The sequence below is a fragment of the Columba livia genome, chromosome 1 (assembly GCF_036013475.1).
Source record: "Columba livia isolate bColLiv1 breed racing homer chromosome 1, bColLiv1.pat.W.v2, whole genome shotgun sequence".
Classification (NCBI taxonomy): Eukaryota; Metazoa; Chordata; class Aves; order Columbiformes; family Columbidae; genus Columba; species Columba livia.
The window spans coordinates 202,714,692-202,741,608 of NC_088602.1; the positions used below are offsets into that span (position 1 = coordinate 202,714,692).

The following is a 26,917-nucleotide window of genomic DNA, read 5'->3' on the forward strand; positions in this document are numbered from 1 at the left end:
CTTTTGTATTTGCTGTAGAAGTTGGAATGAGGATGTTAAATGAGGTAGCAGGCAATGAGGATGTGCTGCTTAGGGAAGCTGAATGCTACTTCTGTGGTTGAGGAGTTCTGCAGTTTGGGTGATGGTCACAGGGTATCTCCAGCTACGTGGAAATGAATAACAAATGCACACTGTTGCTCTGAGATTGAATGTACTGATATTCAAAGACCGTTAAAATACAGAATGTTACTCAAAGTCTGTTAAAATATGGAATATTATTCAAAAATCAGTCCCTAGCTTTCTAAAGATCATAATATTCTATCAGAAGACAGTTTGTTTACCTTCTAATGTTAAAGCTATTACATAATAACAAAAACACCTCAGAATCTTGTAAAAGAATATAAGAGATACAGATTAAGATCTATGTAGTGAGAGAACCCCAGAAGCATCATGAGAGCAGTGGCAGTTTCTGGGATTTGAATGATATGATATGTACCAATACCTAAAAGCTGAAGTCTAAGTGAAGAACATAAAAAGAAATATTGAAGAATTATTCAATTAATGAATCAGGGAAAATGTGGGAATATAGGATGAAATATGCAATTAAAGACCATAGTGTATTATGTTGACACAGATGGAGCATATATGACTTTGCCTGTGTATGACAAGATATTTTAAATGACTTGTGTTTGTTTGTACTTTTATGTGTGTATGATTTTTTAGAGCACATTTTTAGAACTGAGGCAAATAATAAAGGGAATCGATTATATGACATCATGTTGATACTCACATCATTCACTAGAATATCTATAGCTTACCATTTCCGGCATGAATTTCACCCCCTTAAAACTATCTCACAGAAGATGAAATTCTATAGCTGCTCTGCAGACAAGCTCTAAAGTTTTAACTGCCGTCAGAAAGCAGAGGGCTTGTGACGCACGACGGTTTATTGAAGTACTCTTTCAGTTATAGACACTTTTTTTAGCTGCCCCACCCTGCTTCTTCTCTGTCTTCCTCTATCCACCACTGACTTCTTTCTCTCTCAATTTTATAATTCTCTGTGTTCTTTTAATACCGTTCCCTCTTCTTTCTCTCTACTTGTCCACTACACCTCTTCACCCTCAACTTTCAGCATGTGGCATTCACTTTCTTCTTCTTCTGCTAGGGCATGGGAAGAAGCAGTTTCCTAGTACTCAGCTGAGATGTGCTGGGCTGCAGCTGTGAGATGAAGCAATTGCAGGGGAAAGTCCTGCTCACTTCCAGCTCTCCTGCCCAAGGAAATGTTCAGCCCTTCTGTGAATATGAAGCTGTACTGTCCCATAAACGCATTGCAGTTGGAAAGGGATGAAACCTTCCCATGAAAGACAACATCCCTAGCATCCAAATGAACACACATGTGTGACCAGGTTTTCAGAGCTGCCTGATGTAGCCAATTTTTGTTAGTTTTCCATAAAGAAGTAAATCATTCTCCTTGTGGTATTTCAAGCCTTAATTCCAAAGAATGGAGACACCAGGACTTGCCAATGATGTGACTGTAACAATGTGATGAGAACTGTCAAGACAGATCATTCCTCCTACTTCTTTTTCTGAGGAACCTTGGAGTTAATTTGGATGGAATACTTGGCAGGGTGGGAGGGGGCAGGAAGGAAAGTAAGCTTAATTTTTCCAACAGGACATCTAACGTGCTACTATCAACAAAAAAAACATGATTTAATTATGACAAGCACTACCTGCACCATTTATAATGCGAAAGTGTGAAAACAAAGTAGTATTTTTTTTTTTCTTGTTCCCCGGGGAAAAATAAAAATATACCCTCTTAAAAAAAAAAAAAAAAAAAAGTGAAGAGGAGGCACAATAAAGTCTGATAATTCTATTTTCTTTGATTTTTCAGTTCCATCACGGCTCTCCAAATTAAGATTTATGTGCCATTTTGTATCTGTTGTTGCTTCCCCCCCCAGTCCCTGGATATAGGTGGGTAAGTTTGGGTAGGAAACTCTATCCCTCAAGCCAAATTGAAAGGTTTATAAAGCTGCTAATAAAAGTTTGGGTCAGTGCCTAAATATCAATCATCCACTCATTGTCTCTTTGAACAAGCTCAGGAATTTTCCCAACCGCTCCCAGCAGGTCTCTGTCACTATTTTAAACTAAGATTTCAGTGGTTTTTTGGTTTAGGGTTTTTTTGTTTGTTTTTCCTGTGTTGATCTCCATATTTTTTCTCTCTCCTCCTGCTTACCTGTCAAATGCAACCATCAGAATTTTGCCAAAGCTTCTCTGCTTTTGAAGCCGGGAGGAATTCACTAATCATGAGTGTCAAATTCACAATAAACGCCATCACCATATGGTATATGCTACTATTGGGAATTATCTCAGAAGGCCCAGTTGTGAAAAGTCTGGCTATATGTTAGAGGGTTTTTATTGCTGACTTTCATAACTCATGTCAGGTCTTCCAGTTTATGTGTTCATTGGCTTAAGTGAGTGCAACTGTTTCCTGAATTTATAAAAATGTTGTCAAGATCCCTTGATCTTTCTTCCTCTATCTCTCTCTCACACGCACATTCAAACACATATATACACAGGGGAATACCATACACAGTTGCATAAAAATCTAACAAAAGAGAAGCTTGTAAATAAATAGTATGTCATTGTGCTTACTCTATAAATTCCTGTGTGTGTTAAACTCATTATAAACATATCATAACCACTGATGAAGGCTTTACAGCCTCCTGATGCATCACTTCATCCTGAGTGTAATTCTGTAACGGAGAGGAAGACCTAAGTTTGAAAAACTAAGAGCAGGATTAAGTCCCAGAAGGGCAGGGTGCTGACATAACTGAAAAACAACTAACTGGAGAGCATTTGCTTTAGCTAAAGAAGACAATATCAAAGTGATGTCTCTCTTTGCCTTCTAAGAACTCTGGAAGTGTACATTCAAAGCAACAAGAAATCTACCTTCTTTAACAATTTGTCCAATAGAAAGTTAAAAATACATTTGTTTAAACCCCTCAGACTGTAACATTCTCAACAGGAAGTACACATAAGACTAAGAAAGTCCTCAGAAAAGCACACTTTTGTAATCCAAAGAGGTAAAAAGAAAGAAAACAACATTTTCACATACCAGCATAGTGATAGAGAAGAAAATTATTACAAAAATAAATTATCAGTGCCATTAGAAACACTTGGGGCAGCTCTCTTAACTTTCCCTGATACTCTAGAAAGGTATGAGTGTCCTCCTTGTCCCATGTCATCCCCACCAGCCACACAGGAATGTCTCTAATGGCCCTCATGACATTTTAAGTAGCACTAGAAGCCTTTGTTTAGGCAATGATTTCTCTGTAATTTGTGCATGGTATATTCATATTCTCTTGGAGCAAATTGAAATAAGAATATAAAAACCCAGTTTTATTTCAGAAACATGTGCCCCTCCACCCAAAAAAAGGACAATACTGTCTCTAGGCAGAATTCGTCTATCTTTAAGGCTTCTGTCATGTGTTTCTGGGAAATGGAAGGACAACTGTGTTTCATTTTCCTGATTAATAATACAAATGAACTGCTGGCAACATCACATCAAAACAAAAGTGGCAGAATCAGAAAAACTGCTGAAAAGTTTACCTTTATAGGAAAGCTTGAGTCTCGGGATATTTTGTTTTGACGTTCCAGTGACTGGAAGGAGCAGCATAGCTAAAGATAACAGGCTGCAGGCATGTGGTACTTGGGAAGCTTTCATTGTGATCTCTTCTTCTGTATCTTCTTTTGCACTATGGTGGAATATCTCCCCACTTTTCAAACAATCTAAATTTAATCTGGAAGAAAAAGAAAACATCTGTAGATGTTTTTGCATTATTATATAAAAAAACAAATCTGAAAGCAAGCCAGATCTATCTTTAAAGAGTAGTTCATTTAACACATTTGTTACAGAACTATTCTGTCCTCTAGTATAAATCAAAATGTTGTAAATCTGTTTCTTTAATACTAAACTTACACACTTTGAGTTTGGAAAAATATGTAAACTTTTCAAACACCAATGTCTGGCATAGCTAAAGTTTAAGCATAAATTAAATTAATGCAGTATCCATAAAAAAGAACATTTGCCATTCAAAACTGACCATGAAACTCATTAGTTCATACCACTCCATGGGATATCTTAATGTTTTATAACTCTCTCTTTATCTCAGTACAACAGCTATTGTATGTTTATGCTATGACTAGAATAAACTGTAATATCTCAGATACCATGGTTGTACAAGCTGAGTTAACAGTGAGTACATACCCATCATAAACTTTCATAAATAAACTAAAAAAAATGGATAGAGCAAGTGGTTGTGTTTAGTTTTAATAGAGAAAAAAAAAAAAGTCAATGTGGCTGATGGATTTAAATGTCCTTTTAGTGTGATATTTCCAGCAGAATAACTGCCTCAATCCACCCACCAAAATGTCCTATAAACTTTAATAAGTGGTTCATGCTGAGGTCAATAGGCTGATACGGGACTTTGTTAGTATAGTGTGCAGCTAAGCCAGCTTTGCAACACTTTTCACTTGATAATAGTAATTCACCTTCCATAAATCCTAGAGTGTTTTACAAATGAAAGTAATTATCACTGTCCTTATTTTCCCTATGCAAAAATGGAATTATAAAACAGCAGTGAACCTACTTCTTCAAGGTCACACTGCCACCCCAGTAGCTGAACAGAAAGAAGCCACAGGTCTCCTGGTATCCTGTTTGTATCCACTTACAAGGGATCCCTTTTGTTCAATAACTCCATTTTTGCATATGAAGTTATTTGAAATGGCATCCTGAGTTCTGATGGCAGAAGTTAACGGTTAATGAATCACAAAGATCAGAGCAGATCCTTTCCCCTGCAAGTGCATGATACCAGAGGTCAAGGGAGACAGAGAAACGACAAACGCCAGTGTTTGAGTAATGCTGTAAATCAAGGAGTAAGGAAATGTTATGGTTAGTCGTGAGATTAATGGCTCATGACTTGCCATGAAAATTCTTTTCTGAAAGGTACTGAAATCATCTGATTAAAAGAGTAATCCCAGTGCCCACACCAACCAGCACTTGCATGGCCATCAAGGGAAAGGCTCCTTGTGAGTCCATGGAAGATGCAGCACAGCTCACGGCCCTGGAGCCGTTCTTCAGGTCTGGCATTTAAGCTCCTTGCAGGAGCGGTGCCAGAGCACTTCTGCAAGCTGCAGAGGCATCCAGAATCAACTTAGCACCTCATGATGCAGGCAACACATCCTTCCTGGCACTAAGGGACTGGAAAGAGGACCACTTCAGTTCTCTCTGCCAGAGGAAAACCTCTAGAATGAAGCTGGGGCTTTCTGAGCCTCCAGACCTTCTAACAATAGCAACAGACAAGGGAGTGTGCAGGAAGGGTGTGGTGGGGAAAGAGAGAGAGGGAAACTATTTTTAAAATGCTCAAAGCATCCTTCCTATCACAGAACATTGGGCTTTTTCTTCTCCATCCCTTCCTCGACACATTTAGTACCTGAATGCACTATTTTTGGACAAGTGATATGACATGGAAATAAAACAAAACCAACATGAAATGCCTCTTATTTAGCTTTCTCCTCCATTTATTAGAGTATAGAATCCTGAGAAAAGGCCCTTACTTCTTTGATGATGTTACTTCTAGTTGTGGTTGGCCTACAAAGGACTGCTGTTGGCTACACTATCACAAAGCTATAGTACCTTAAAGAAATCTATTTTGGGGGAAAGAAGACAAAATAAAAGGGAAGGAGGAGGAGGAGGACTGTGTTAAGACAAGAGACATCAGCCATTTTCATTTTCAGTGAGATGATAGATACTAACCATACTTTAAAAAGAAACAGTTAAGAGGGAGCCAGTCTCACTGCAAATAGGCTAAGAAGTCATGCCTTGAGGGTCTGAGTCTCAGCTAATAGAGATTTCAACAGTGGAGCTGGGGCTCATATTCTTGAGGCAAAGTACAGTGAAGAATCAAGACTAAATTTGTCACTTACAGAAAACAACAACAACAACAACCACAACAACAACAACAAACAACAAACCACAATTGCCTGAAGACATTGTCATACACTTAATTGCAGATTAAGGATGAGCACCAAACTTGGCCTTTTGACCATACCTCACAATCTCTTTTTTTTCACATGTGGTTCTTTTGCTAATGGAAATTGTCCTTATTTTTTCCATTTACTTTTTTTTTTTTTTCTTCCACCTTTTAGTTGAATATGGTGTATGAAAAACCATTCACTTTAATTCCTGACACAAGGCAGTCAATTTACACTGGAGGCAGCTGCTCTGTGAGCTCGAGCCAACCCTTTTTTTGCCCTAGATTCATTGCAAATCTGGCCAGATTGTCACATATATTTTTAGTTTATGATGTTCTCCTAATACAATTCCATCTTCTACACAGAGCCCTTCCAGCAGTCAAATGACTAGCTTAGGTTAATGAACTTCAGACCAACTAACCGGCCATTAATCTTAAGGAAATATGCTTCCTCTCTGTAACATATGCAATGTCAATCAGTGTCCTGTGCTTAAAAAAGCCACAGTCAAACAGTTCAGAATTAATTAGACCCATGAACAAAAATAAAATACAAAGCCTAAAAGCAAATCTAACTCCCTCATTCTTTCATCCCCTCAAAAGTAAGAAGGCATCTGTCAGAGGAGGAAAAAATTTTGTTTCCTTTAGCTTTTTGATACTTCTGCTAAGCACCAACACACTCTAAAACTTCCTCATCATGAACAGACCCAAAGTAAATGAAGGAAAAGAGTCTAAACAGAAAAGTGCTGAGGCTAAAGCTGCTTTCCCACCCCAGCTTCAGCTAGGAAATATCTGCACTGTATTAATTATCACCTGAGAGCCTGACTGGGGAAGGAAGCTATGCATACACCTCACCAAAATAGGGATATTTCCACTGGAATAAAGGAGCTATTATTTGCCCTGCAGGGGGATGGGATGCAGGGTAGTGAAGAGGGGCCAAGGAACCTGGGTCCATCCTGCCAAGACCTCCCTGTGGGGCTCATAAATTTGTAATGAGCTGTAGGTTAAAACTGCCAAAAGACAAAATGTCAATCTGCTGGTGTCCTGCCATCTTGCCAGAGAGGGGTGGCTGGACGTAACTGGCACATGCATGATGTCACGTCCCTGAAATGAGGTGTCACCTTCCTGCAATTGGTCAGATTTAGTGAAGCCTATAAAACAGATTGCTCTGGAGCTACTGTCTGAAACAGGAAAACCTGGAGCCAATTTACTAAACATAATTTATTCCAGGCCCTTTGTCGCAATAAACAGAGCTCTTCAGCTTCCTAAAACGCACAGACAGTAGGGAGTTCTGTGCTTATGGGAGGTTTTTCAGATCATTCTGCTCAAACCTATCTAAATGCAAAATGTCGCATTCACAAATACTGTGTAGGTTTCTGACTTCTCCTGGCGTCATGAAGTCCAGAGCTGGAAGGACTGTGACCTATCTGCAAACACACACTTTTTTAACAGTAGTTCACATAACTCTCAGTTTAATTCCATTAAAAATAATTAAAAAAAAAAAAACAACTATACAGAATTGGAGAATAATTTAAAACCTGTCTCCGGCACTAGTTTTCCAAGGCCATTTTAAAATTTGGGATCAGAGAATCGAGAACAATGAAAACTGCCTGTAGCAAATACAGCAAATACAATTAACCAGATTGTGTGTCTCAGTTATACTGAATCTAACAGCAATGTTACAAATTGCAAGTAACTACTGAAAATCTAGAGCAACCTTTGAGTCGGCTCATGTTGATTTAAAAATGCTGGAATAGAATTAAAAAGTCTGATAATCACTATGGACCTATAAGTAGGCTGAATAAGTTACTTAGGCCTTTAAGGCTCAATACGTAAGCTCTCTGATGGCAGGGTTTTTCTTCTCCTCATCTATTTCTGTCTGAGAGCTTGAGGTTTTTTTGATTTTTCCACGGAGTGAGAAGAGAGTAAAAAATATCCCTTGCAGACATCAACAAAATAGCATGAGTGGCCTGTTAGACAATCATATTGCTTTAAAAGATTTAAAAGTAATTAGCTGCAAAAAAGAAAGAATAATTGCCCCAACTACAATTGAAATGCATTGAAAGGTACGTTATTTCTTTTCTCATATTGTACACATATTTTATACATACATACGAATTTAAAGCATGTCACTTTAAGCACGGATGTACAGATATATGGTTCCAATGTATTTACCTGTAGATATCTCTCCTATAAATGATATATATTACAAAAGCAAAATTACTACAGTTTTTTACTCTGTGGTTCAAACTGTACTATAATCATCAACTGCATATTAAACATTCTGTGTTAATAAAAGGGAAAACTACAAGCATATATGAGTCAGATTAATAACTTATAAAATAGACTAAAAATAAAATTACATTTCCAGACTTACTTAACATTCTTAGCTTGCTTCTTAAATAACAAAGATGATATTCATCCAGATTACATTGAAACTATGTTTTTGTACCCCTTAGATAGATGTTCTGTTGATATATTATTTGGCAGAGGAGGCTTTTCTCTTCATTGTGAAACCTCAGTTTAAAGCTAACTCCATCCAAGAACTGGTAAACACTATTCTCCCATTTATTAAGCAGCTTTTGTGCTGTTTATAGTGGAGCAAATGTTCTCTTCCAGGATTCTGAAAAATTATTCTTTTTACAAAAACCTCAGATCAGTATTACATGACTTCCCAACACTAGCAAAAATTACTCAGTAAAAAGACAGTGGTACAATAAAAAAAAAAAAAAAAGAGTCTACCATAATGATTGTTTTGTTTTGGTTTTGCTTAAATCATTAGTTTTGGCATATCTGGTTTAGATAAGACTTTGCTATAAAGCAGACCTTGCTATTGTTAAATACCCAGATGAATAATAAAGACTCATATGATGTATAACACAGCTTATAATGAGTTTTACAAAGCTTTACAGGCTTTACCTTTACCAAGCTCCTCACAGGATTTATACCCTATCCATTCAACACCAGTAATCTGGAAGGCAAGAAAAATCTCTGCTCTGATTCCCACTTGAGAAGAGCCAAATAGAGAAAATAAAAATGAAGGGACTAAGAGACAAGGATACAACTGTGGGAACAAAGAGTCAGCAAAAAAAACTAGTTTTATTGAAGAGAACTATCTGATAATAAATAAAGCTCTCCAATGGGTAGAAAGTATGTCTGAGGATTACAATGGATCTTTTTCCATTAAGATAAACCCAAGCCACCGTAAAAATGGTGACTAAGAAAATGAAACAAGAGGAGAAAAAGAAGTTAATTTATTTCTTTTTGTTTGTTTGTTTGTTTGTTTTTAATAGTTTTCTGCATCTTTCTGAAGCTAGTCTACTGATAGAAGCATTTATCAAAGGCATGTAGCCTGTTTGAAGATAAATACTGGCAAGAATGGGTAACCTACCTAGAGTACTCTGTGTCACACTGCTATGAAGAGCTTATCTGACCAAGAAATTTACTATCGAGCACTTAAAATTATACACATAGAAAATGAGCACTTTATCCTCAAAAGATATCAGGGTATTTTTCAGGTCAGTGTCAGTGGGGTCAGGATTATACCCAAAGATTTCACATAGACATAGAAGAAGTTCTTTCAGAATGCAACAAATAGACAGTCATGCACACAGACATATTAATATATGATAATATATCACTAGAAGCAGTGATTCTGAGAAGTTTTATCTGTGTCATTATATATTTTAGACATATAATGTTTGATAAAACAAATGTTACTCTCTGTTCCTAATGCATTGTACATTGTGTCTGCAAAAAATCAGGCCTATACTTTTACGTTCTATAGGCTGCTTCTGAAGTGCAATGTCTATTGCCCAAGAAAAAGGATGGGATGGAAACTAATTTGTCATCTGATAATGATATCGCAAAAAGGAGATAGGCAGATGAATAAAGTGTTCCACCAGACAGATGTGCAACTGATAACTTGCACACATAAATATCTACATGCCTTTCACTGTAAAGTTATGTGCATATGCATCTCATATAAATATTTTTTTTTCTTCTTTTTTTGATGGAAGGAACAGTGACTTCAGATATTACGTCTGTAATAGCATCTTCCCATAGGCTTTTTATTTAGAATGACATGAGAACACTTTACATGTCTGATCATTAAAAAAAAAAAAAAAAAAAAGGAAGGAAAAAGAAAGAACACAAACCAAAGAAGCAAGCAGTGTATGGCACAATTTAATAACACATAAGAAGCAAAAGGAACCCTAAGCCAAACCTCAGTGTTACATTATTTTGAGTATAGTATGTTTCCCCAGCAGACCAAAAAAAACTTCTGAACTTCTGAAGCTATGTAAAGTGATTCTAAGACGGGTTTTATAGCTTTGGTATCCAAGAAAAGAAAGAGGCGGTAGGATGAAAATTCCTAGAGACATTAATGAAAAGGTAGACTAGATGAAAACCGCTTCCTGCCGAGTACCGTGACGTCTGAAGGTTTTCAAAGAGAGCCAGAGAATTTCCCTCTAAAATGTCTGTCACCACCTGCAGCACTTGGGGTGGCTTGGCTCTGCTCTGAACAAAGTAGACAGGGAGAGAACACATGCATACAGGAAACGTCGCCTGTGGAACAGCCTTGGCTTGCTGTTGAGAAAATACTGAAAAGCCAGAAAAGTGTCATGATGGCCATCAGAGAAAAGAAATGTTCATTTTGAGATGACCTGCCTGAGCATTTAAACACTAACAGATTGTATTTGTTCTGCTAAAACCTGAATTAACCCCAAGCAGCACAGTCAAGCCAACTAAACCACTGACCCTGCAACTACTATTCTATTGCTGGAAGAAACATATACCCTTAATGGCCAACTCAAAGGAAGGATTACAGTCTCCTTTTCACCTCCAGGAATTCTTGCCAGTATTTTACTATGGAAAAACTGTTCTCTGTACCTCCTTTCATAGGAGACTGTCCAACATGTTCAGGGGTGGAACATGAGTCCTCTGGTACAGTTCAACTACCAGAGGTCTGTGATTGCTCTTCTTTTTGTTGTCACCAGTAACTATTGACAATGAGATCTTTTATAGATTTAGTTACTTGAACGGAGGCTCGTTCTGCCATGTATTTTGCATGCTTGAGAAAAGCCCAGCTTGATGGGTAGGTAGTGTAGTGCTCTAGCAAAATCTGTGAAAAATCAAGTCCAGACTTACTTCTAGGCACCACAGAGCAGGAAGGTAAATAATACTCTGACAGAGTATAGGCAGTGGGCTATCTGCATGGATATATCTATAGATGCACATAAGAAGGTTTCTATTGTCCTTGATCCAAGCAATCCAGACCTTACCCAACTCCTGCAGTTGTATGTCTCCATTAATTGCATCCTACATAACAATATATGACACATTTCAGTTATACATGCATCCGAGGCATCACCAGCCAGCCAACTCGCTGGGCAGGCAGAAATATCTTGGTTCTGCCCATAGCTACCCAGCCTATTCATACAGTCATAACCCAACAGACCCTTCTAAAAACAAACCACACACACACACAAACAAAGAAATAAAAACAAAACAAAACAAGCAAACAAAAAAACCCACAAAACTGAAATAAATTAATAAAGCTTTACATATACAAATATATTCATAATATTAGTCTAATTTCATAACAAATACTTTATTATGCTATAAATTGCAGCTAGATTTATCTGATATAAGCAGAAGTGTTTAATAGAATCACAGAATATCCTGAGTTGGAAGGAATCCATAATGATCATCAAGTCCTGCTAGTTAGTACTGGTATTGCCAACTAGTTTGGAATTTTGCTTAAATGCTTGTTGGCACTCACAGATTTTCCAGCTATAACTAATATCTGCCTATGGCACCCTCAGAGAAAACTAGAATGCTACAAATTTTGAAGCAGGCAACTACATACCGCAGTAGGCCTCATAACATAATTAAGCATTTAAAAAATATTTCTATTGTACTAATCTTGATAGGATGTTTCATTAGCTGCCAGTATAATTTAATTCATTGTCAGCTGTGCAAAAGTCTGATCTGGTAGTTATCAAATAATTCAGGCTACTACAGTTTAGTGATGGTATGACAGTTGGTCTTTGATCAAATATGTTTGCTGTATATCCAATGGAATATTTTTGTAGAATTCCTTTCATCAACGTATGGCCTCATTATTTGATGAACTGTCAGTGAACTCTGTACAGCACTCTGCAAGGCTTTAATATGTAAACTACAGTATAGGAAGAGACATGCCAGAAGGATTTTAATTTGCACTTCCAACAAATTTTGATTTAATAATTCATAACTGTACACTTGAACTCTGTTGGAGGAGGTTTTTTCATATTCATTGTCCAACTAATTATGGATCAACATTTTGTTCAGCCAATATGTAAAATTATATACATATGAACATGTACACTGCAGTGTAAGTGATCTGTGTTGGCACATTAACCCAGTTATTATATTGTTAGGCTGAAGGCATTTGCTTTCTTCCTAGCTTTTTTAATGTTTGATTTCATTTACATTTAGAGGATGTGTCAGAAGGGAACAACAGAGCCACTATAACACATCCCATTTATAAGCTTACACAAGTCACTAACTTAATGTGAACCTATTCCTCCTGATGGGTTTCCCTCAGGTGCTCATTGTCACAGCACTGGAGCAGTTTAAAAGCTTTAATGACTCTGTTGTCCATCCTCTATCCTTGTCATTATGAGTTAATTGATTTTTTTTCTTTTTTTACTGTTACCATAGGAGATGACATCACTTGTCTAAGGTCACAGCAGCATTTAGGACCAGTACCCACATCCCCTCGATGTCCAGGCAGTGCCTTAGTCAACCAGCCACTCTTCTCACCGGGGACTGCACACTACTGGCTGTGATCCCTGTGGTGAGATCCATGACTCATATACCACTTCTTCCAGTGTTTTACTCTTGATTTAAACCCTTTTACAAACTGCAGAAAATTACAAGTGCAATTTCATTTTCCATAAGCAAGAACTTCATAGAGCTGCGTAAGGAGTAACAAGCAGACAGTGTGAGTTCAGGCAGCAGGTTATCAAAGCTTTAGCCATCCTGTGTTCACTGATCACTAATTTTACCATTTAAAAGGCTTGTAACAAGCTGCTATCGGACTCTAAGAGAACTGTCTGCTTGTGTTGCAGCAGAAATCAATTTATATTTGGTGCAATACAGTCGTTTTGCTGGTCTATTTTTAAGCTGCTTTGTGAAGTGTGCTAGCGTGACAGTTCCTGGAATCTGAAACAGCCATACTGAAAAAGAAAACAAGAATCCAGGCATCACCACCTCCATTCAACATAGAACTATTACCACTTTGGTTTCAAACCACAATAACTTTCCTTTGTCTCGTGAGGACAAAATGAGGACACAGAGTGCACAGACGAATCAATACTTAACTGAAAAATAACAAAGCTTTTAGACAGTTAACCAGTTAGTTACTGGGGAGGTGCCATAGCCAGAAGATTATTAATAATAAGAAAAAAGGTGGGTGTAAAACACCATCTCTATTTTCCTTTTCCTGGTAGACACCTGTCATCTAAGAGGATGAGGCAGTCTTGATCGTGAGGAAGTTCTGAGTCTTCGGTCTCTGCAAGGGTGGTCAACACTGGAACAGGGACTCAGAGAACTTGTGGATTCTCTATCTTTGCAGATATTTCAAACTTGAGTGGGGATACCTCTGAGCAACCTGATCCAAAGTTGAAGTTGTCTCTCCTTTGAGTGCAAATGGGACCATATAACTTCTTGATGCCCCTTCCAACTTAATTTTTTTTACTACTTCTTTGAACAGCTAGTGCAGAGAGGAATAACTGAACTGGATCACATGCTGAAGGTTTTAAATAGCTTCCAACACCTTTCTATTGATCAATTTAAGGCTCTGATATCCATCAAATGACTTTTCGTACTCTCTGGTTATCACTCTTACTTTTCCGAGGACTCTTCTGATGAGGGCAAGACTTACCTGAGCTGCTCACAAATCAACTCCTTTACTACTGAAATCTACTGATAAAAGGAGTGCTTTTGTTTTATGAAACTGTCTGAAAGCTGCAGTCATTCAAGAGCTGATTCACAAGTAAATCATAAACCCCTGTATCAAAAACAGTAATGCACACATAGGGCAAACGAAGTACACACAGAATAGGTACAGATGCTGCATTACCTATATAACTTAATCCAACATCTCAAGGCTGATAGATATTGTTCACACAGACAACCCTGGATTGCCCATCCTATGAGAACTAAACACAGAACTGAGTGTCAAAATTATTGACGCTGTGTTTGAAATGTTTTTTTTTCTGCACTGATGAGACAAGAAGGGGATTTCTTCCAGGATTCTCCTGTTGGAGCTAGAAGAGGTAGCTAGGTGAGAAAGATCACTAGATAGACTGCTGACACACAAACCAAGCCAATAAATTCTGCTTACCCAGAAGACAAAATATCAGCTGTGTATTCCAGCCTGACCTCTCTTTCCTGTCCAAATTAGCAACTCCTTCCTGCTAGTCTGTTATCTCCTAGTTGGATCAAGAAGTGGAAGCCACTGTAGTTCCTAAACCAAATGCTTCTCAAGGGTGTGTGGAGAAAAATTACTAGAAAGGGTTTGTCCTCCACACCATCTTAGCTAAAAAGGGATGTGGTGGAGAAGATTAAGTTTTGTTTCCATAGACACAGCTGAGCAGGTGGCAAACATCCGCCACAGGTGCTTGTTCTAAAGAGGATCTCATTCCATAGTAAAACAGGCACCCCCCAAAGAAACTAGGGCTTGAAGATATCCAGGACTCCTCATGTCAGATGAGATCTATGTAAGTTTATGAAACCCCTTGGGATCATCATGATTCACTATCTTCCTTAAGCTATTCCCCACTGGGCTTTAGTGCTTTTAAACCACTGACCCCTTGAATTAAAGAGGTAGATTTCTCTTTTCACAGCTGTGACTCAACAGAGGGAGGAATTCAGAGACATCTGAAAACAAAGCCATGCAGAATTTAAAACAAAATCCTTCAATGACAGATTTAGAGAGTGATGGCTGCAGCTGGAACTTAGAAATATAACAACTAACTAAATGAGCATGCATTATACAAAAGCCTTACATGAACAGACCCTGTGAAGGGCAATTTCTTCACAAGAAACTAGAAAAACAGAACTACTGTGAATAAATTGCCAGGAAAGCTAGATATAGGCAGTTCAAAATAAGCCTCACTACATGAGTCCTTCAGCAATATGAGTAAAATGAGAAGATAGATACTAGTATGTCAGACAAATTTGTTCTTGATTGTTTTATATATATATATGTATATATATTAATCTGCAATACAAAACTGAAATCCCTGTGACTGGAGGGGAGTAAAACACTGATAAGATGTAGTTTTTGATTTATATAGTACCTTTCACATGTCCAATTCAAACAGGAAGTAGAACATACATTATTGAGTCTTTGCAAAGGAAATATAGTACTACAATTCCAGTTTCATAGCTGGGGAAGCTGACGCAAAATGTATTCAGTAGTCATCCTAGGTGGACTTGAAGTGAGCAAGAAGTGGAATCCATTTCTATTACTTGATAGTTTTTGATGCTGTTACCTTAAACTTGATATTAATGTTTCTACCCAGTGAAATATTTTACCTGATGTAGCATATCAGTTTTAAATAAACATGCATGAATGCAAAGATGAATTTATAAAATATCTTGAAGATCCTCAAGCATGGAACATGGTTACAGAGGAATAAATCTATTAACCATCTTCACACAGTTTTGCAAAACAACAATGATCACTGGAAACTCTGCTTTCCTTGTCTGCTCAGCTGGAGTATGTGACTTGCATTAATGGCACAGGAAATAATGTACTTGCACTCAGACCCAGGACTGACTGATGTCAAATGAAGTTCAGCCATTCATATTAATGGGCATCCACATTTGTCTGAGCGAATGGAAGTCTCTTAGACCTTAGGGTCATGAATTGACAAGCCATCGAACATTTTCTCTGTTATGCTGGCCACCCTCCATCCTCAATGAGATCAGCTGTCTAGACCCTTAGTCCCACTACAGCTGCTTTGTGCTCCTCTTGAGGCACAGAAAGAGCTCATTGCTAATTCTTTCTGTGTAATGCACAGTTCAGAGTGAGGTCTCACAACTCCATTTCTAAGACACACAGAATAGTCACATTTCTCTGGAAGCCAGGAAAAACACAGACACATGCATGTAAACTGTGAGTTTTCTTATTCTGGAGATCTGTGATTGACTAAGACAAATAGTGACAGAAATGCCATTAATGACCGGAAAAAAAAAAAAAAAAAAGGCAACAAAAAAAAAAGGACTGAAACATAATCTAAGAACAAAAATTACTAACAATTTGTACTAAAAAAATTATTGCTAAACTGCAATTTTCTTACACCATCAATAAACTAGGAGGAGGCAAAAAGCATTTTTCCTTCATATGGACTTTCTGGAAAAATACCTTCTCACAGCATTTTTTTCTTGGCAGGTTCTAGAGTATCTATGAGCTCGTGGGTTGTAATCACTCTAATGACTAGCAAGCAGTTACTTCACACAGCTGATACAAGTCTGTGGCTGATATAATCTGCCAAAACATTAAAATATGCAAAGAAATACAGAATTTTATTCTTCTCAATGTTAAGCAGAGCAATTTTGTGAATAAGGACAGTTATTATTTTCACCATCATCATTAATATCCATAATAGTGAGAACAACAATAACACCAATAACCATAATTTTTCTAAAAACCTTTTTCTTTTTTTTTTTGCAACAACAACTATGCCAGAGGCAAATTAAAATTTTATGGTTGATAAGAAAGTAGGCTGTTTCCAGTGCCATTTACAAGTTATAACCCAGCTCTGGCAGTCAGAACATGCAGAGTGAGTCAATTTAAAAAGGCCACTGGAACCTTGGCATCTCTATTCCTTTAGAGGCACCTCAGCCACAGTCTTGATTTTCAGAAGTGCTTATATAAACATTAAAAAGCATAAAACAATAAAAATATAAGAATCCAGCATGCAAGGCCAATACTAACAAAGGATGAGACAAATGAAGAAAACAAGATTAAAATAAATGCTTTAAGTGCATAATAAATTTCAATATTATGAGTCACTGAATTGACTTGTGAACTACAAATTGACCATGCCCCTTTTAATTGTTCCAGAAAATGATCTCTTTTCTGAAAAAGAACATCTTTAGCAGACATAGTTGCTAAAACTGATTGTTTCTTTGTTGATCAATAGATTTGTGTCCTGTAGCACAAGTTACAGTACTTAAGTATGGCTATAAGTTTAGAAAGCAGCATGCAGATGTGCAGCTAGATCAGCAGATGCCTTCTGTATGTACTTGGAGAATTACCAGGATAAATTACCAAGAAAACAATGCAAATCTATTCCTCACAGTAATGTAAGTTGAAATGGAAAATCTAAAACAGCAAAACTGCAAACCTATGCAGTCTGTAACTGAGAAAAGCAATCATATTTGAGCTTCTTTCAACATTAAAGTTGTCTCTCAATTTGCTTCCCTTAGCAATATGTATCACAAAACACATTACTGCTTTTCTACATTTATGCTGTTCTGGGTTTTCTCCACCTTCATCATTCATTTCCTGTTCCAGAAAAACCCTCTCTCACACAACAACTCCTTACTTAAATAAGCTTATAAATATGTTTGTAATGGCAAGACTGAAGGTTCATCCAGACAAGTAGTCTGTTTTCAACAGTAAGTGTAAGGAAGAATAAGAATAGAACATTCATATATATTTCCCCAGTCTTTGTGCTCCCCCTTCTCCGCATCTATTTTCAGCTCAGGAGATTTCCTGAACCTATTTTGGCTGGTCTATTTTGGAACCCCCAAGCAGATATCACTTTCAAGTACTTGTCCAGTCTCCCTTCAAGCCTTTGTACAGTTCTTGCATCTCCAACACCATCTGGCAAACAATTTTGTATGTCTGCCACCTAATGTGTGACAAACCACTTCCAACACCAGCAATGCAACATGACATCATAGTATTCCCCTCATATACCACCATCTTCATAACATTAGCCAGAAAGTATAACAGATCCCTATAAGCAATAAAATAGAAAGATTTTGAGTGAGTTGTGATGATCATCCAACTGTTGTAATGCTGAAGGCGTTATGCATGCTACCTCATTACTTTACTTAGTATAACAGACTCACAGAGTGGCTGGAAAATTAAGAGAAAACTGTTCAGAGAAAATTAAGAAGATGATAGTGGTGGTCAGCTCCAGTGAGTGCTGCAGAAGAAAAATATCTCGCTATCATCACTGCACAAGATGAGATATAACATTTCACAACTAAATATTTGGTCAGAATCCAGCTTTGAGCATTCAATCCAAGAATGTTCCAAGGTTAGCAAATACATGGGCGGGGCAAAATCTCGGGTCAGTGAAAAGGAAACACAACTAACAGTGTCTCAAGACCAGTAGCAGAAGAACTCTCACTCATTCTTGGTTATCGCTTTCAGGTGGTAGAATGAAAAAAGCATCCCAGTGCCCAGCAATTGGATAGCCCTGTCATGTCTCTCCCTGGCAAGGCCTTCCACCTCTCTTACATTGCAGCAAAATTCAGTTTTACTTTACTGAAATGTCCAGATTATCCCACATTCAGAACTTTTACTCTCATTATAAATGAATTAAAAGAGGGGATGAGGGGCGTGGAAGGGTTTTATTTTTGTAGAACTGATATCTTCAAAATCTTATGTTCTCAAAATTGTTAGGATAAATAATTTCAAAAATGTATTTTAAGTTTTAGACTATAAAATGACTATGTGTAAATACAGTTATAAGATCTATTAATCTTCATACTTCAAGGTGTGAGTGCTGTAAGAAACAGCGTCTTGCAATTTAGAACAGTGAAATTGTGAAGATTTATGTCTTCCGTTGAAACATCTGGTCTTACCCACTCTTGGTGCCAGAATGGCAGACTGGATGAGCTACTTATTTATTCCAGTCAGGAGTTTCCTTGACTCCTGGACTTCATGTTAAGACATGTTGAACATCTTACTCCCACTGGAGCTTTTTTACTGTCATGAAGTCAATAGGTCAGAACTTGAAATTTACTGCTCATGAAAGAGATTCCTCATTTGAGTTTGTTATATTCTAGTGTATTAGTACACTAATACAAATACTAAAAAACACTTGTATTTTATATACTCCACACTTAGACTTCATACATGCATAGTGATTAATTTAAGAGCCTGTCAGAACACAGCTTCTTTAGCAATAACACATATAGTTAATCATGAAGGGCAGTAAATATCTAAATGGGTTACATCTCATAGAAGTAGTACAGTGAGCCCCATAGAAAAACGTTTCTTTCTTTTTACAACAGAGTTTTCAACTCACTATTATAAACTGTAATTTTTCCAAAGAATCAAGTCAGTTATATTTACTTATTTAGAATTAAAAGTTATTTAGTTGTTTTGTATATCTATCAAAAGTCAAATTTCAAGTTGTTTGTATCTGCAGTGGATCATGGTAATGTAATGACATTGCCTAGTGAGTTTTAAAGCTGTTTCAAAAAATACACACATGTAAAAATTCCGTGACTTTTTTTGCCAAAAACTAACTAATTGATGACGGAAAACATTACACTTTCTGAAAAAAAAAATAAAAAAACAACAAAAAGAACAAAACCAAACTCAAAAACTCCGTAAGTTTTGAAACAGAAAAGATACACCTCCTTTTTAAATTACAGCTACTTTAAAAAATTTCCAAAGGTAGCTACAATTTAGCTTTGATCTTGCTATTGCAAGATCCCAGAAATACTTAATTACAGCAGGGAAAATGTTGTGTGCACACATATGTGTGTGTTTGTCTACAGTCTGCATGAGCAATTGAGAAATATCCAAAATATGCACACAGCAAGCCACATAATTAAAATTACTTTTATGCAGAGTAAATTTGTCTTTAAAACTGAAAATAATGGAAGGACAGCAGACACTTCTCAGTACTAAAACATAATACTTCATTTAATGAGTAATCCCTGGAGCACATGAATGTTTACCTCACTCTGGGCAAGCTCAAGTGCATGGACAGACAATTACAGTACTTCAGCTGATGTGCAATAACTTGTTAAGCAGCTCTAATGCAACTACATTATTTTGTGGGCTTAAAGACTGCACTTGTATACCTTCCTCAATGCCAGTGTGACTTTTGACTCCTAAATATTAAATGGCTAAAAATTATCAGCATGTTCTAAGTTAGAATGCCTGAATCTAGACCCACAAATCACTAGAGACTGGTAAAACCTGAAACTTAAGTCTGAAGTCTCTCCAGGTTTGGCAGGTACTGTGTTCGAATCTATTCTGTCTTCAGAAAAATTAAAAAAATATATAACAAATGATAATAATTAAAAAGACAGACAAGGTTTTGCGATAGGAACAACATAATACATTTAAGTTACATTGTTTCTTAGATGAATAATGTCTGGATAGCAGATTTATTAACATGACCACTTGGCTGAATATGATTAAAAATTAAAAAAAAAAAAAAAATAGACGTAGACTGTAGATCGATAGTAAATGTTGGCAAATGGCTTCAGAGAGTCTCCAAGTTTTGCTTTGGGAGAATGGCAAATGGAGAAGGGATATTGCTAAAGCTTCATTTCCCCCCACTTTTACATCACTGCCTCTTTTCAAAGTGTAGGGTGCAAAATTCTGAGCCTGATATTTAGCAAAAGCACAGCTTAAATTATAAAAATAGCAAATCTATTAGATGAATCAGGAGTTGCAATGAACTTGGAACCTCTCAAGCTAACACTGGTATTCTTTCATCATGTACTCAGGACACAGATTTCCTTGCTTTGGTCAATCCTGTGGAGGCTACTGTGCACCTTCTTCAGTGAGGTGACTCTTCACTTCTCAACGAAATCTGTGAAAGCTGAAGGCAGTGCTTCAAAATATTCAGTAATTTTCTAGGCTTTTAGATGTTATACAAAAACCTTATTTTTCTCTAATTTAATATTACTAGGTAAGAAATTTATACAATCCTAGAATTACATTCAACCCTTTGAAGGCAACAGCGAAGCTCATGTGGCCCCTGGTGAAAATGGGTTCTATAGCAAATTATTGTGATTTACAGCACCTATGCATGAGTTTTCAACTTATTATGATCTTATTTCTTAAATATTAAAAATATAATACATTTTAGAGGCTTTTCTAATGAAGTAGAAAGTACCAATCAATGGTCATCTATATTTTTGTTGGCATAGTTCTACATTTCACACGAGACCTTTGATATCAGAGCATGGCTGAAATATCAAAATTCTTTCAAATGCTTATCGCTTTTAATGATAACTGCAGCTGCTCTCAAAAGCTGCTGCCCTTGGTATCACTTACATTCCCACAGGAATATAAATGTCTGTGAGGCAAGGGTTTAAAAAACATATTCTTCTTAGGCCACTGGAGAAACACACACAGCTTTAGACTTTAGATGTTGCATAATAGTATTATTGGTCTAACATGTTGAAATATACCTTTTTTTCCTTTTTTTTTTTTTTTTTTTTTTCCTGAAGCTTATCTACTCTCACATTTATTAATCTGAAAACAGGCCAAAAGAAAAAAAAACAGGGTAGGAGATCCAACAAACTCAGAATTCAAAGAATGTCATTTGGGCCACTGAACATCTTCAATGGAAGCAATTTAGTCCAAGGCATGGGAATATCGAAAAAGAAACATTATGAAGAGACACTACTGAAAGCTGGTTGCTATCTGTTTGAGATCAAAGGGCATAAAAGCAAATATGAAATTATCTTGTAGATGAGGTAATAATGTACCTAATGATCTTGAAATGAATTGTTTAAATATTCTTATTTTCACATTTCCTTTTAATAGGTGTGCATTAAATCCCATGAATAATCCAACAATGACAATCACAAAATAGTGAATTAAAATTAAATTTTAAAATAAGATCTATTCAATCCTTGAATCAGAAGTATTTCTTTCATCATCTTAATGCCATACTATTTATAAAACCTGGTGACTTTATTTGTTTAATTTCATGTATAAGTCCCTGGTTATCACTCATGCATAAGTCATCTAATGTGCACTGCTACAGCTGTTTGATGTATATTTCCAAACTCAGAAAAGACTAAGACCTAGAAACACATCACCACCTCTTGCAGAAATGTCACTCATGCTATGAATAAAGCATAAGCTTAGAAAAACATCATCACCCAACAAACAAATAGCATCTGCTGAACCAAATACATGTGTCTGGAACTGTGCTCCTTAGCTAATTGGAGGCAGGCTCTGGTGTTGTACTGTGGGAGCCCACAGTTGAGAAATCCTTCAAACTGGTCATGCAGAGTTCAGCGCCCCATGCAACGGCAATTGCTTAACTCTGGGGGCAGGAGGCATGGTGAGAAATCTCAGAAACCAGACAGGGAAACAATGCTGTCGTTTGTCATGGACAACCTTGGTGGCGTGAGGAAGCCAGTGAGAAGGACAGGGACCCGAGTGAAGCTGTCCATGAGCAAAAATGTGCCATTGCAAAGGCCAAGCCCTGGTCTGGGGAAAAGCTGGGGCTGTTTTACAGTGGAAGATCACTGAAGGGGATGAAGGGCACATAAAAGCAAGAAAGGATAAGGTCACCTGAGCAAACTGGAGGCTAGCCCTTGTTCCTGCAAGTGCTGCCCCAAACCACCATTGCACCTATATTTGGCTGTGTCAAGCTGGACTGGGACAAGCCTATGCTTGGGACACCGTGATGATTGGCGTGGGAGGGAGTATTGACTCTCAATCTTCCTCTCAAAAATGGAGGAAAGTCTATATGACACAGAAATTATTCACTATTCAAATAGCAAAAGTTGAATGGGAACATGCATCCCTGCAGCTGGCAGACTGTCATATCCAAGGAGTGTATCAAACTCAATCACAAGAGACACAAGTGCCCTACTCTCATGTTAAGCACCTAATTCTAAACTGATAATTAATTTAGAAAGATATTGCCGCAAGATAGTTAGCTATGACTCCCTAATACGTCCACAGACAAAGAAACAAAAAACTAACTGAAGGAGCTTGGTCACTCTCAAAAGCCTGTTCTAACTTTTAAAATGCAGTAGATGCAAGTAATGAACTAACGGATACATGCACTGGGATCTGGCCCAGTCTTATATCCAAGTTGGAGGACAGAACAGTTTCGAAACTCTGCAAGAACTCTTCTCCTCCTTTCCTGCATGTCAGACTAACCTCGACCCTGAGTGTATCTTGCAGTTCAGCCTTGTCCAGCATGTGGTTCCAGGCAGGATGTTGCTTGTAAAACCCTCATGCACTAATTCCACTAATTGGAGCATTCAAAGCAGAGCTTTCAGAGGGGGACCAAAAGGCAATGTTGTCTTTCTGAACAGTAACAGCCTATCAACCACGGCCAAGGCAGGGAACTCATGCATTAGTGAGGTATTGAGCTAACGTCTTCACAAAAGCCATTCAATTTGATCAGACAGACTGTGGACCTTGATTTATCTGTCTAACAAACCCGTTCAGCCCTGCTGGGTTGGACTTTGCCCATTGACACTGTCAGGAATCTGCAGAGCATCTCTGTGAAAAGCACCTGCAAAAGGAGCGGAGGGGGAGGGAGAAACATTTCAGATTTGGTAAAATAGGCTTAATAGAGTTGAAAGTGCTGAACTGATTACCCTGTGTTAACTGACTATGAGAACAATAACGAAACCAAAAACGATCTAACACAACTGTCACAACAAAGGCAGTTCTGAAAGACATCTGACAAGGCAACGTCTTTTTAGAAAACACTCAGGATATTAGCTGCATATTTGTGTGTTTTATTAAGACTAACGTCATGACAACAGCTTAATTTAGCACAAACAATAGGCCAATAAATACAATACTAGTGCTTTAAAATAATTAAATAGCCATTTGTTCTTGCATTTATGTTGCTTCCAAACACTGGCAGAATTCCTTCAAATAAACAAACAGCTCTTGTTTTGTTATTTTAATTTTTAAAGATTACATGTTGGCAGTAATTAAGGCAAATCTGGACATTTGTTCCATTCATCTGAGGTGAAAAAAACCAAAGACACATCTATCATATTGCATTTTTACTCTTAGAAAGCCAAAACAAGGGCCCTCCAGGGAACAAGAAGTTTAATTATAAACTATCACTGCAACAAAAAAAAAAGATTCTGGGATACGTCTCTGGGAACACATTCAATACACTAAGTCAATATAATCTGAAATGTAATTTTTTTTTTTTTTAATGCAGGGTTGGAATTATTTTTTGGTTAAAACAAAAAATGTCAGCAAAATAGTGCTCAATTACAGAGGCGCAAAATTGGTTGCAAAATGAAGTTCATATAAAGTGATAGTTCAGAAGCGCTCACAAGAATAGAAAAACACAAGCAGTGCCATTGATTAACAGTTCATTTGTTTTTTGAACTGTGTACTAAATTTGTGCTGTGAAATAGTGAGAAAATCTGAACTATAAAACAAGAGTCAGCGTGCAAACCAATATCTCCTTCTCTGCACTATAGTTTTCAATTCCTACAGAGCATTCTATAATTGTATCAATTGTCACAGCACAAGCATCTTAATGAAAAACAGAATTAACCCCATATTTTTTTGTTTTCATTCTCTCAACCAAGAAAAAGAAGGAAAGATATTACAGAATCTTCAGTTTGAAATATGTCTTCAGCACACATGATACATCAAAAAGATGGTTCATTTCTGTCCACAGAAAATTCTCCGAATAAGAAAATGTGTTTGTTAATAAATAAAAATTAAATTAAAAAAAAAGAAAAAAGGATAAAAAAGTTGTAACCCTCCTACAACTATATGAGGCTATTTAGTAAGGCTGGATTTTAGATTTCCATCATGTTAACAAAGAAGAAGATGAGTTATGTCAATAGCACTGTCAACAGGGTTAAGCCCCATAGGAATCCCTATGAATTCCTTCTAAAATCCTGTGTAGATCCATAAACTGTGTCATGATCTTACCCACCACATCGGTGAAGCATGGAGCTTATTTTAAACAATTGCATACTGACAGCCTAATTCTTTTTTCACTAAGATGAACTGTATCTCTAGAAAGGCATAAAGTTGTCCCATAACACGAGATGTGTATCAGGTAAATTGGCTCTCCTGAGCAAATGAGTTGCTGGAGTAAACATGAAAGCTTTATACTGAATTTAATGTAGAGAAATAAATACTGAAAATTCTATGTTCTGAAATCCACAAATAACATTAAAAATGAATGTTAAGTTGATTTTCCTAAGGAGATATTCTTCTACTTAGATCAAATACGGAAATTGATAAGAATACTATTACCCCGGTAATATCATTGCCTGTGTTCAATGTCTTTAAAGGTTTTCAAACCCCTTGAGATCATGAAATTTCTAAACATAACATGAAAATGCAATTTTTTTTTTTCCTTAATCATGGTGATCAATACTTTAGAAAAGCTTACAGTTGCAAATAATAATTATCTAACAACTCATTCTCATTTTTCTACTACATTACTTTCCCAGCAACTACCTACCTTGTATTTTACTAGATGTCTTAACATTTTTAGTGAAAGTAACAGAGATTTATAACAAAGACTTACAAAAAAGTCTCCACTATGGAGCTAATTAGTATGGGAACATTGACATGTGTCCACCGACTTCACTGAAGTTGCACTAATTAGGTAGAAAAAGAACATGACCATCATGGCCCTATAATATTGGTGATACTTGTGTTCACTAATACAAAAATTTATCATCTTCATTCCAGTTCTGAATGTTTTGACAGAATAATTAGTGAGCACATTCATTCAGATGATTTGAATGACAGTAGATCTTGTCTTTAATAAATTTAATGTAAAAATATTTTATAATATCTCTAAGGTTCAGACTCATCTTCCTTCAGTTTAAGTATCAGAAAAACAGAAGCTGGAAGCTTGGTCACTGCAAGATGCATGTATAACCAACAGAGAGAAACAATATCCACCAGAAAACAAAACTACCAACCTCAGCTGCTCAGCGCTTTCTGAGGACTCTAGTTAAGTATCAGATCCTACATGGGAGGAAAAAATGCAGGTCTATGCTATTACTTGTTTATCTATTTTACTATAGCCAGACCAAATAAATGCTTCCAAAAACAACAAAAAACATTCCTAGAACCATTACTTTTGTTGCTCCAGTTCCAGACCTATGTATAGTTATTCCCTACATAACACCTTTCACTGAGTATCATTTTCTGAACCATCGCAAAACTCTGACATGTCTGAGCATGGTCCTGGGCTTTAGCAGATAAAGGTATGAATCTCTCTCATGACTGTGCAACAGGCTTTTATTCTCCTGCTTCTAAAAATGAAAAGTCTCTTAGTGATGTTAGTTGCACATGTCCTTATTGTGGCAGTATACTCACTTGGGGGGAAATGAAAGAAAATGTCATGCTACACAAAAGGGATTCCATGATAAATTAAATGAGCAGATTATAAGGCCAAGAACTGAAAAGTTACAAATGTTAGTGCTGCAGTTGGGATGTGATGGCAAATGTGATCCTGCCTCTCACAGTAAGGCCATGAAGCTGAGGGAAAATAAACTCAATGTTTTATGAAGATAATTTAAAAATAACAAGACAACACTGCTACTTCCTTGGTGTCTTTCTCATTCAGTATCCACCCTCTGTAGGAATGACCCAGAGGTCCTGAGGAACACATGCTTTCTGATTGCATAGTTAAAAAATGCAGCCTAATGCATATACATTAGAGGGTGGGAAGGAATGAAAGCATAGACAGTTATCCTTTGGGACACTGATAATGAAAGCACTTGCAAGTTATTTCTCATTGTTTCCAATGGAGGGAAACATGGCTGCAAATCACTGAAAAGTGACATATCTACATGTCTGTTAGTGTTTTATTATTCTTAACCAAAATGAAAACAGTATTTTCTTCTACTGTCTGTGCAGATATACCCTCTGCATTCAAGTAGAT

General features: G+C 36.9%; 1 protein-coding gene across 4 annotated transcripts in view; it reads right to left on the reverse strand.

Moving 5' to 3' along the window:
• SEMA3D (semaphorin 3D) overlaps positions 1 to 26,917 on the reverse strand; it is a 139,181-nt gene that overhangs the window by 90,852 nt on the left and 21,412 nt on the right. For all 4 annotated transcript variants that reach the window (XM_021300628.2, XM_005512063.3, XM_021300627.2 and 1 more), the window contains exon 2: positions 3,589 to 3,779. In XM_021300628.2, the coding sequence (XP_021156303.1) occupies positions 3,589 to 3,703 (115 nt within the window). In that variant the 5' untranslated portion in view covers positions 3,704 to 3,779. The remainder of the gene's footprint in view (positions 1 to 3,588; positions 3,780 to 26,917) is intronic.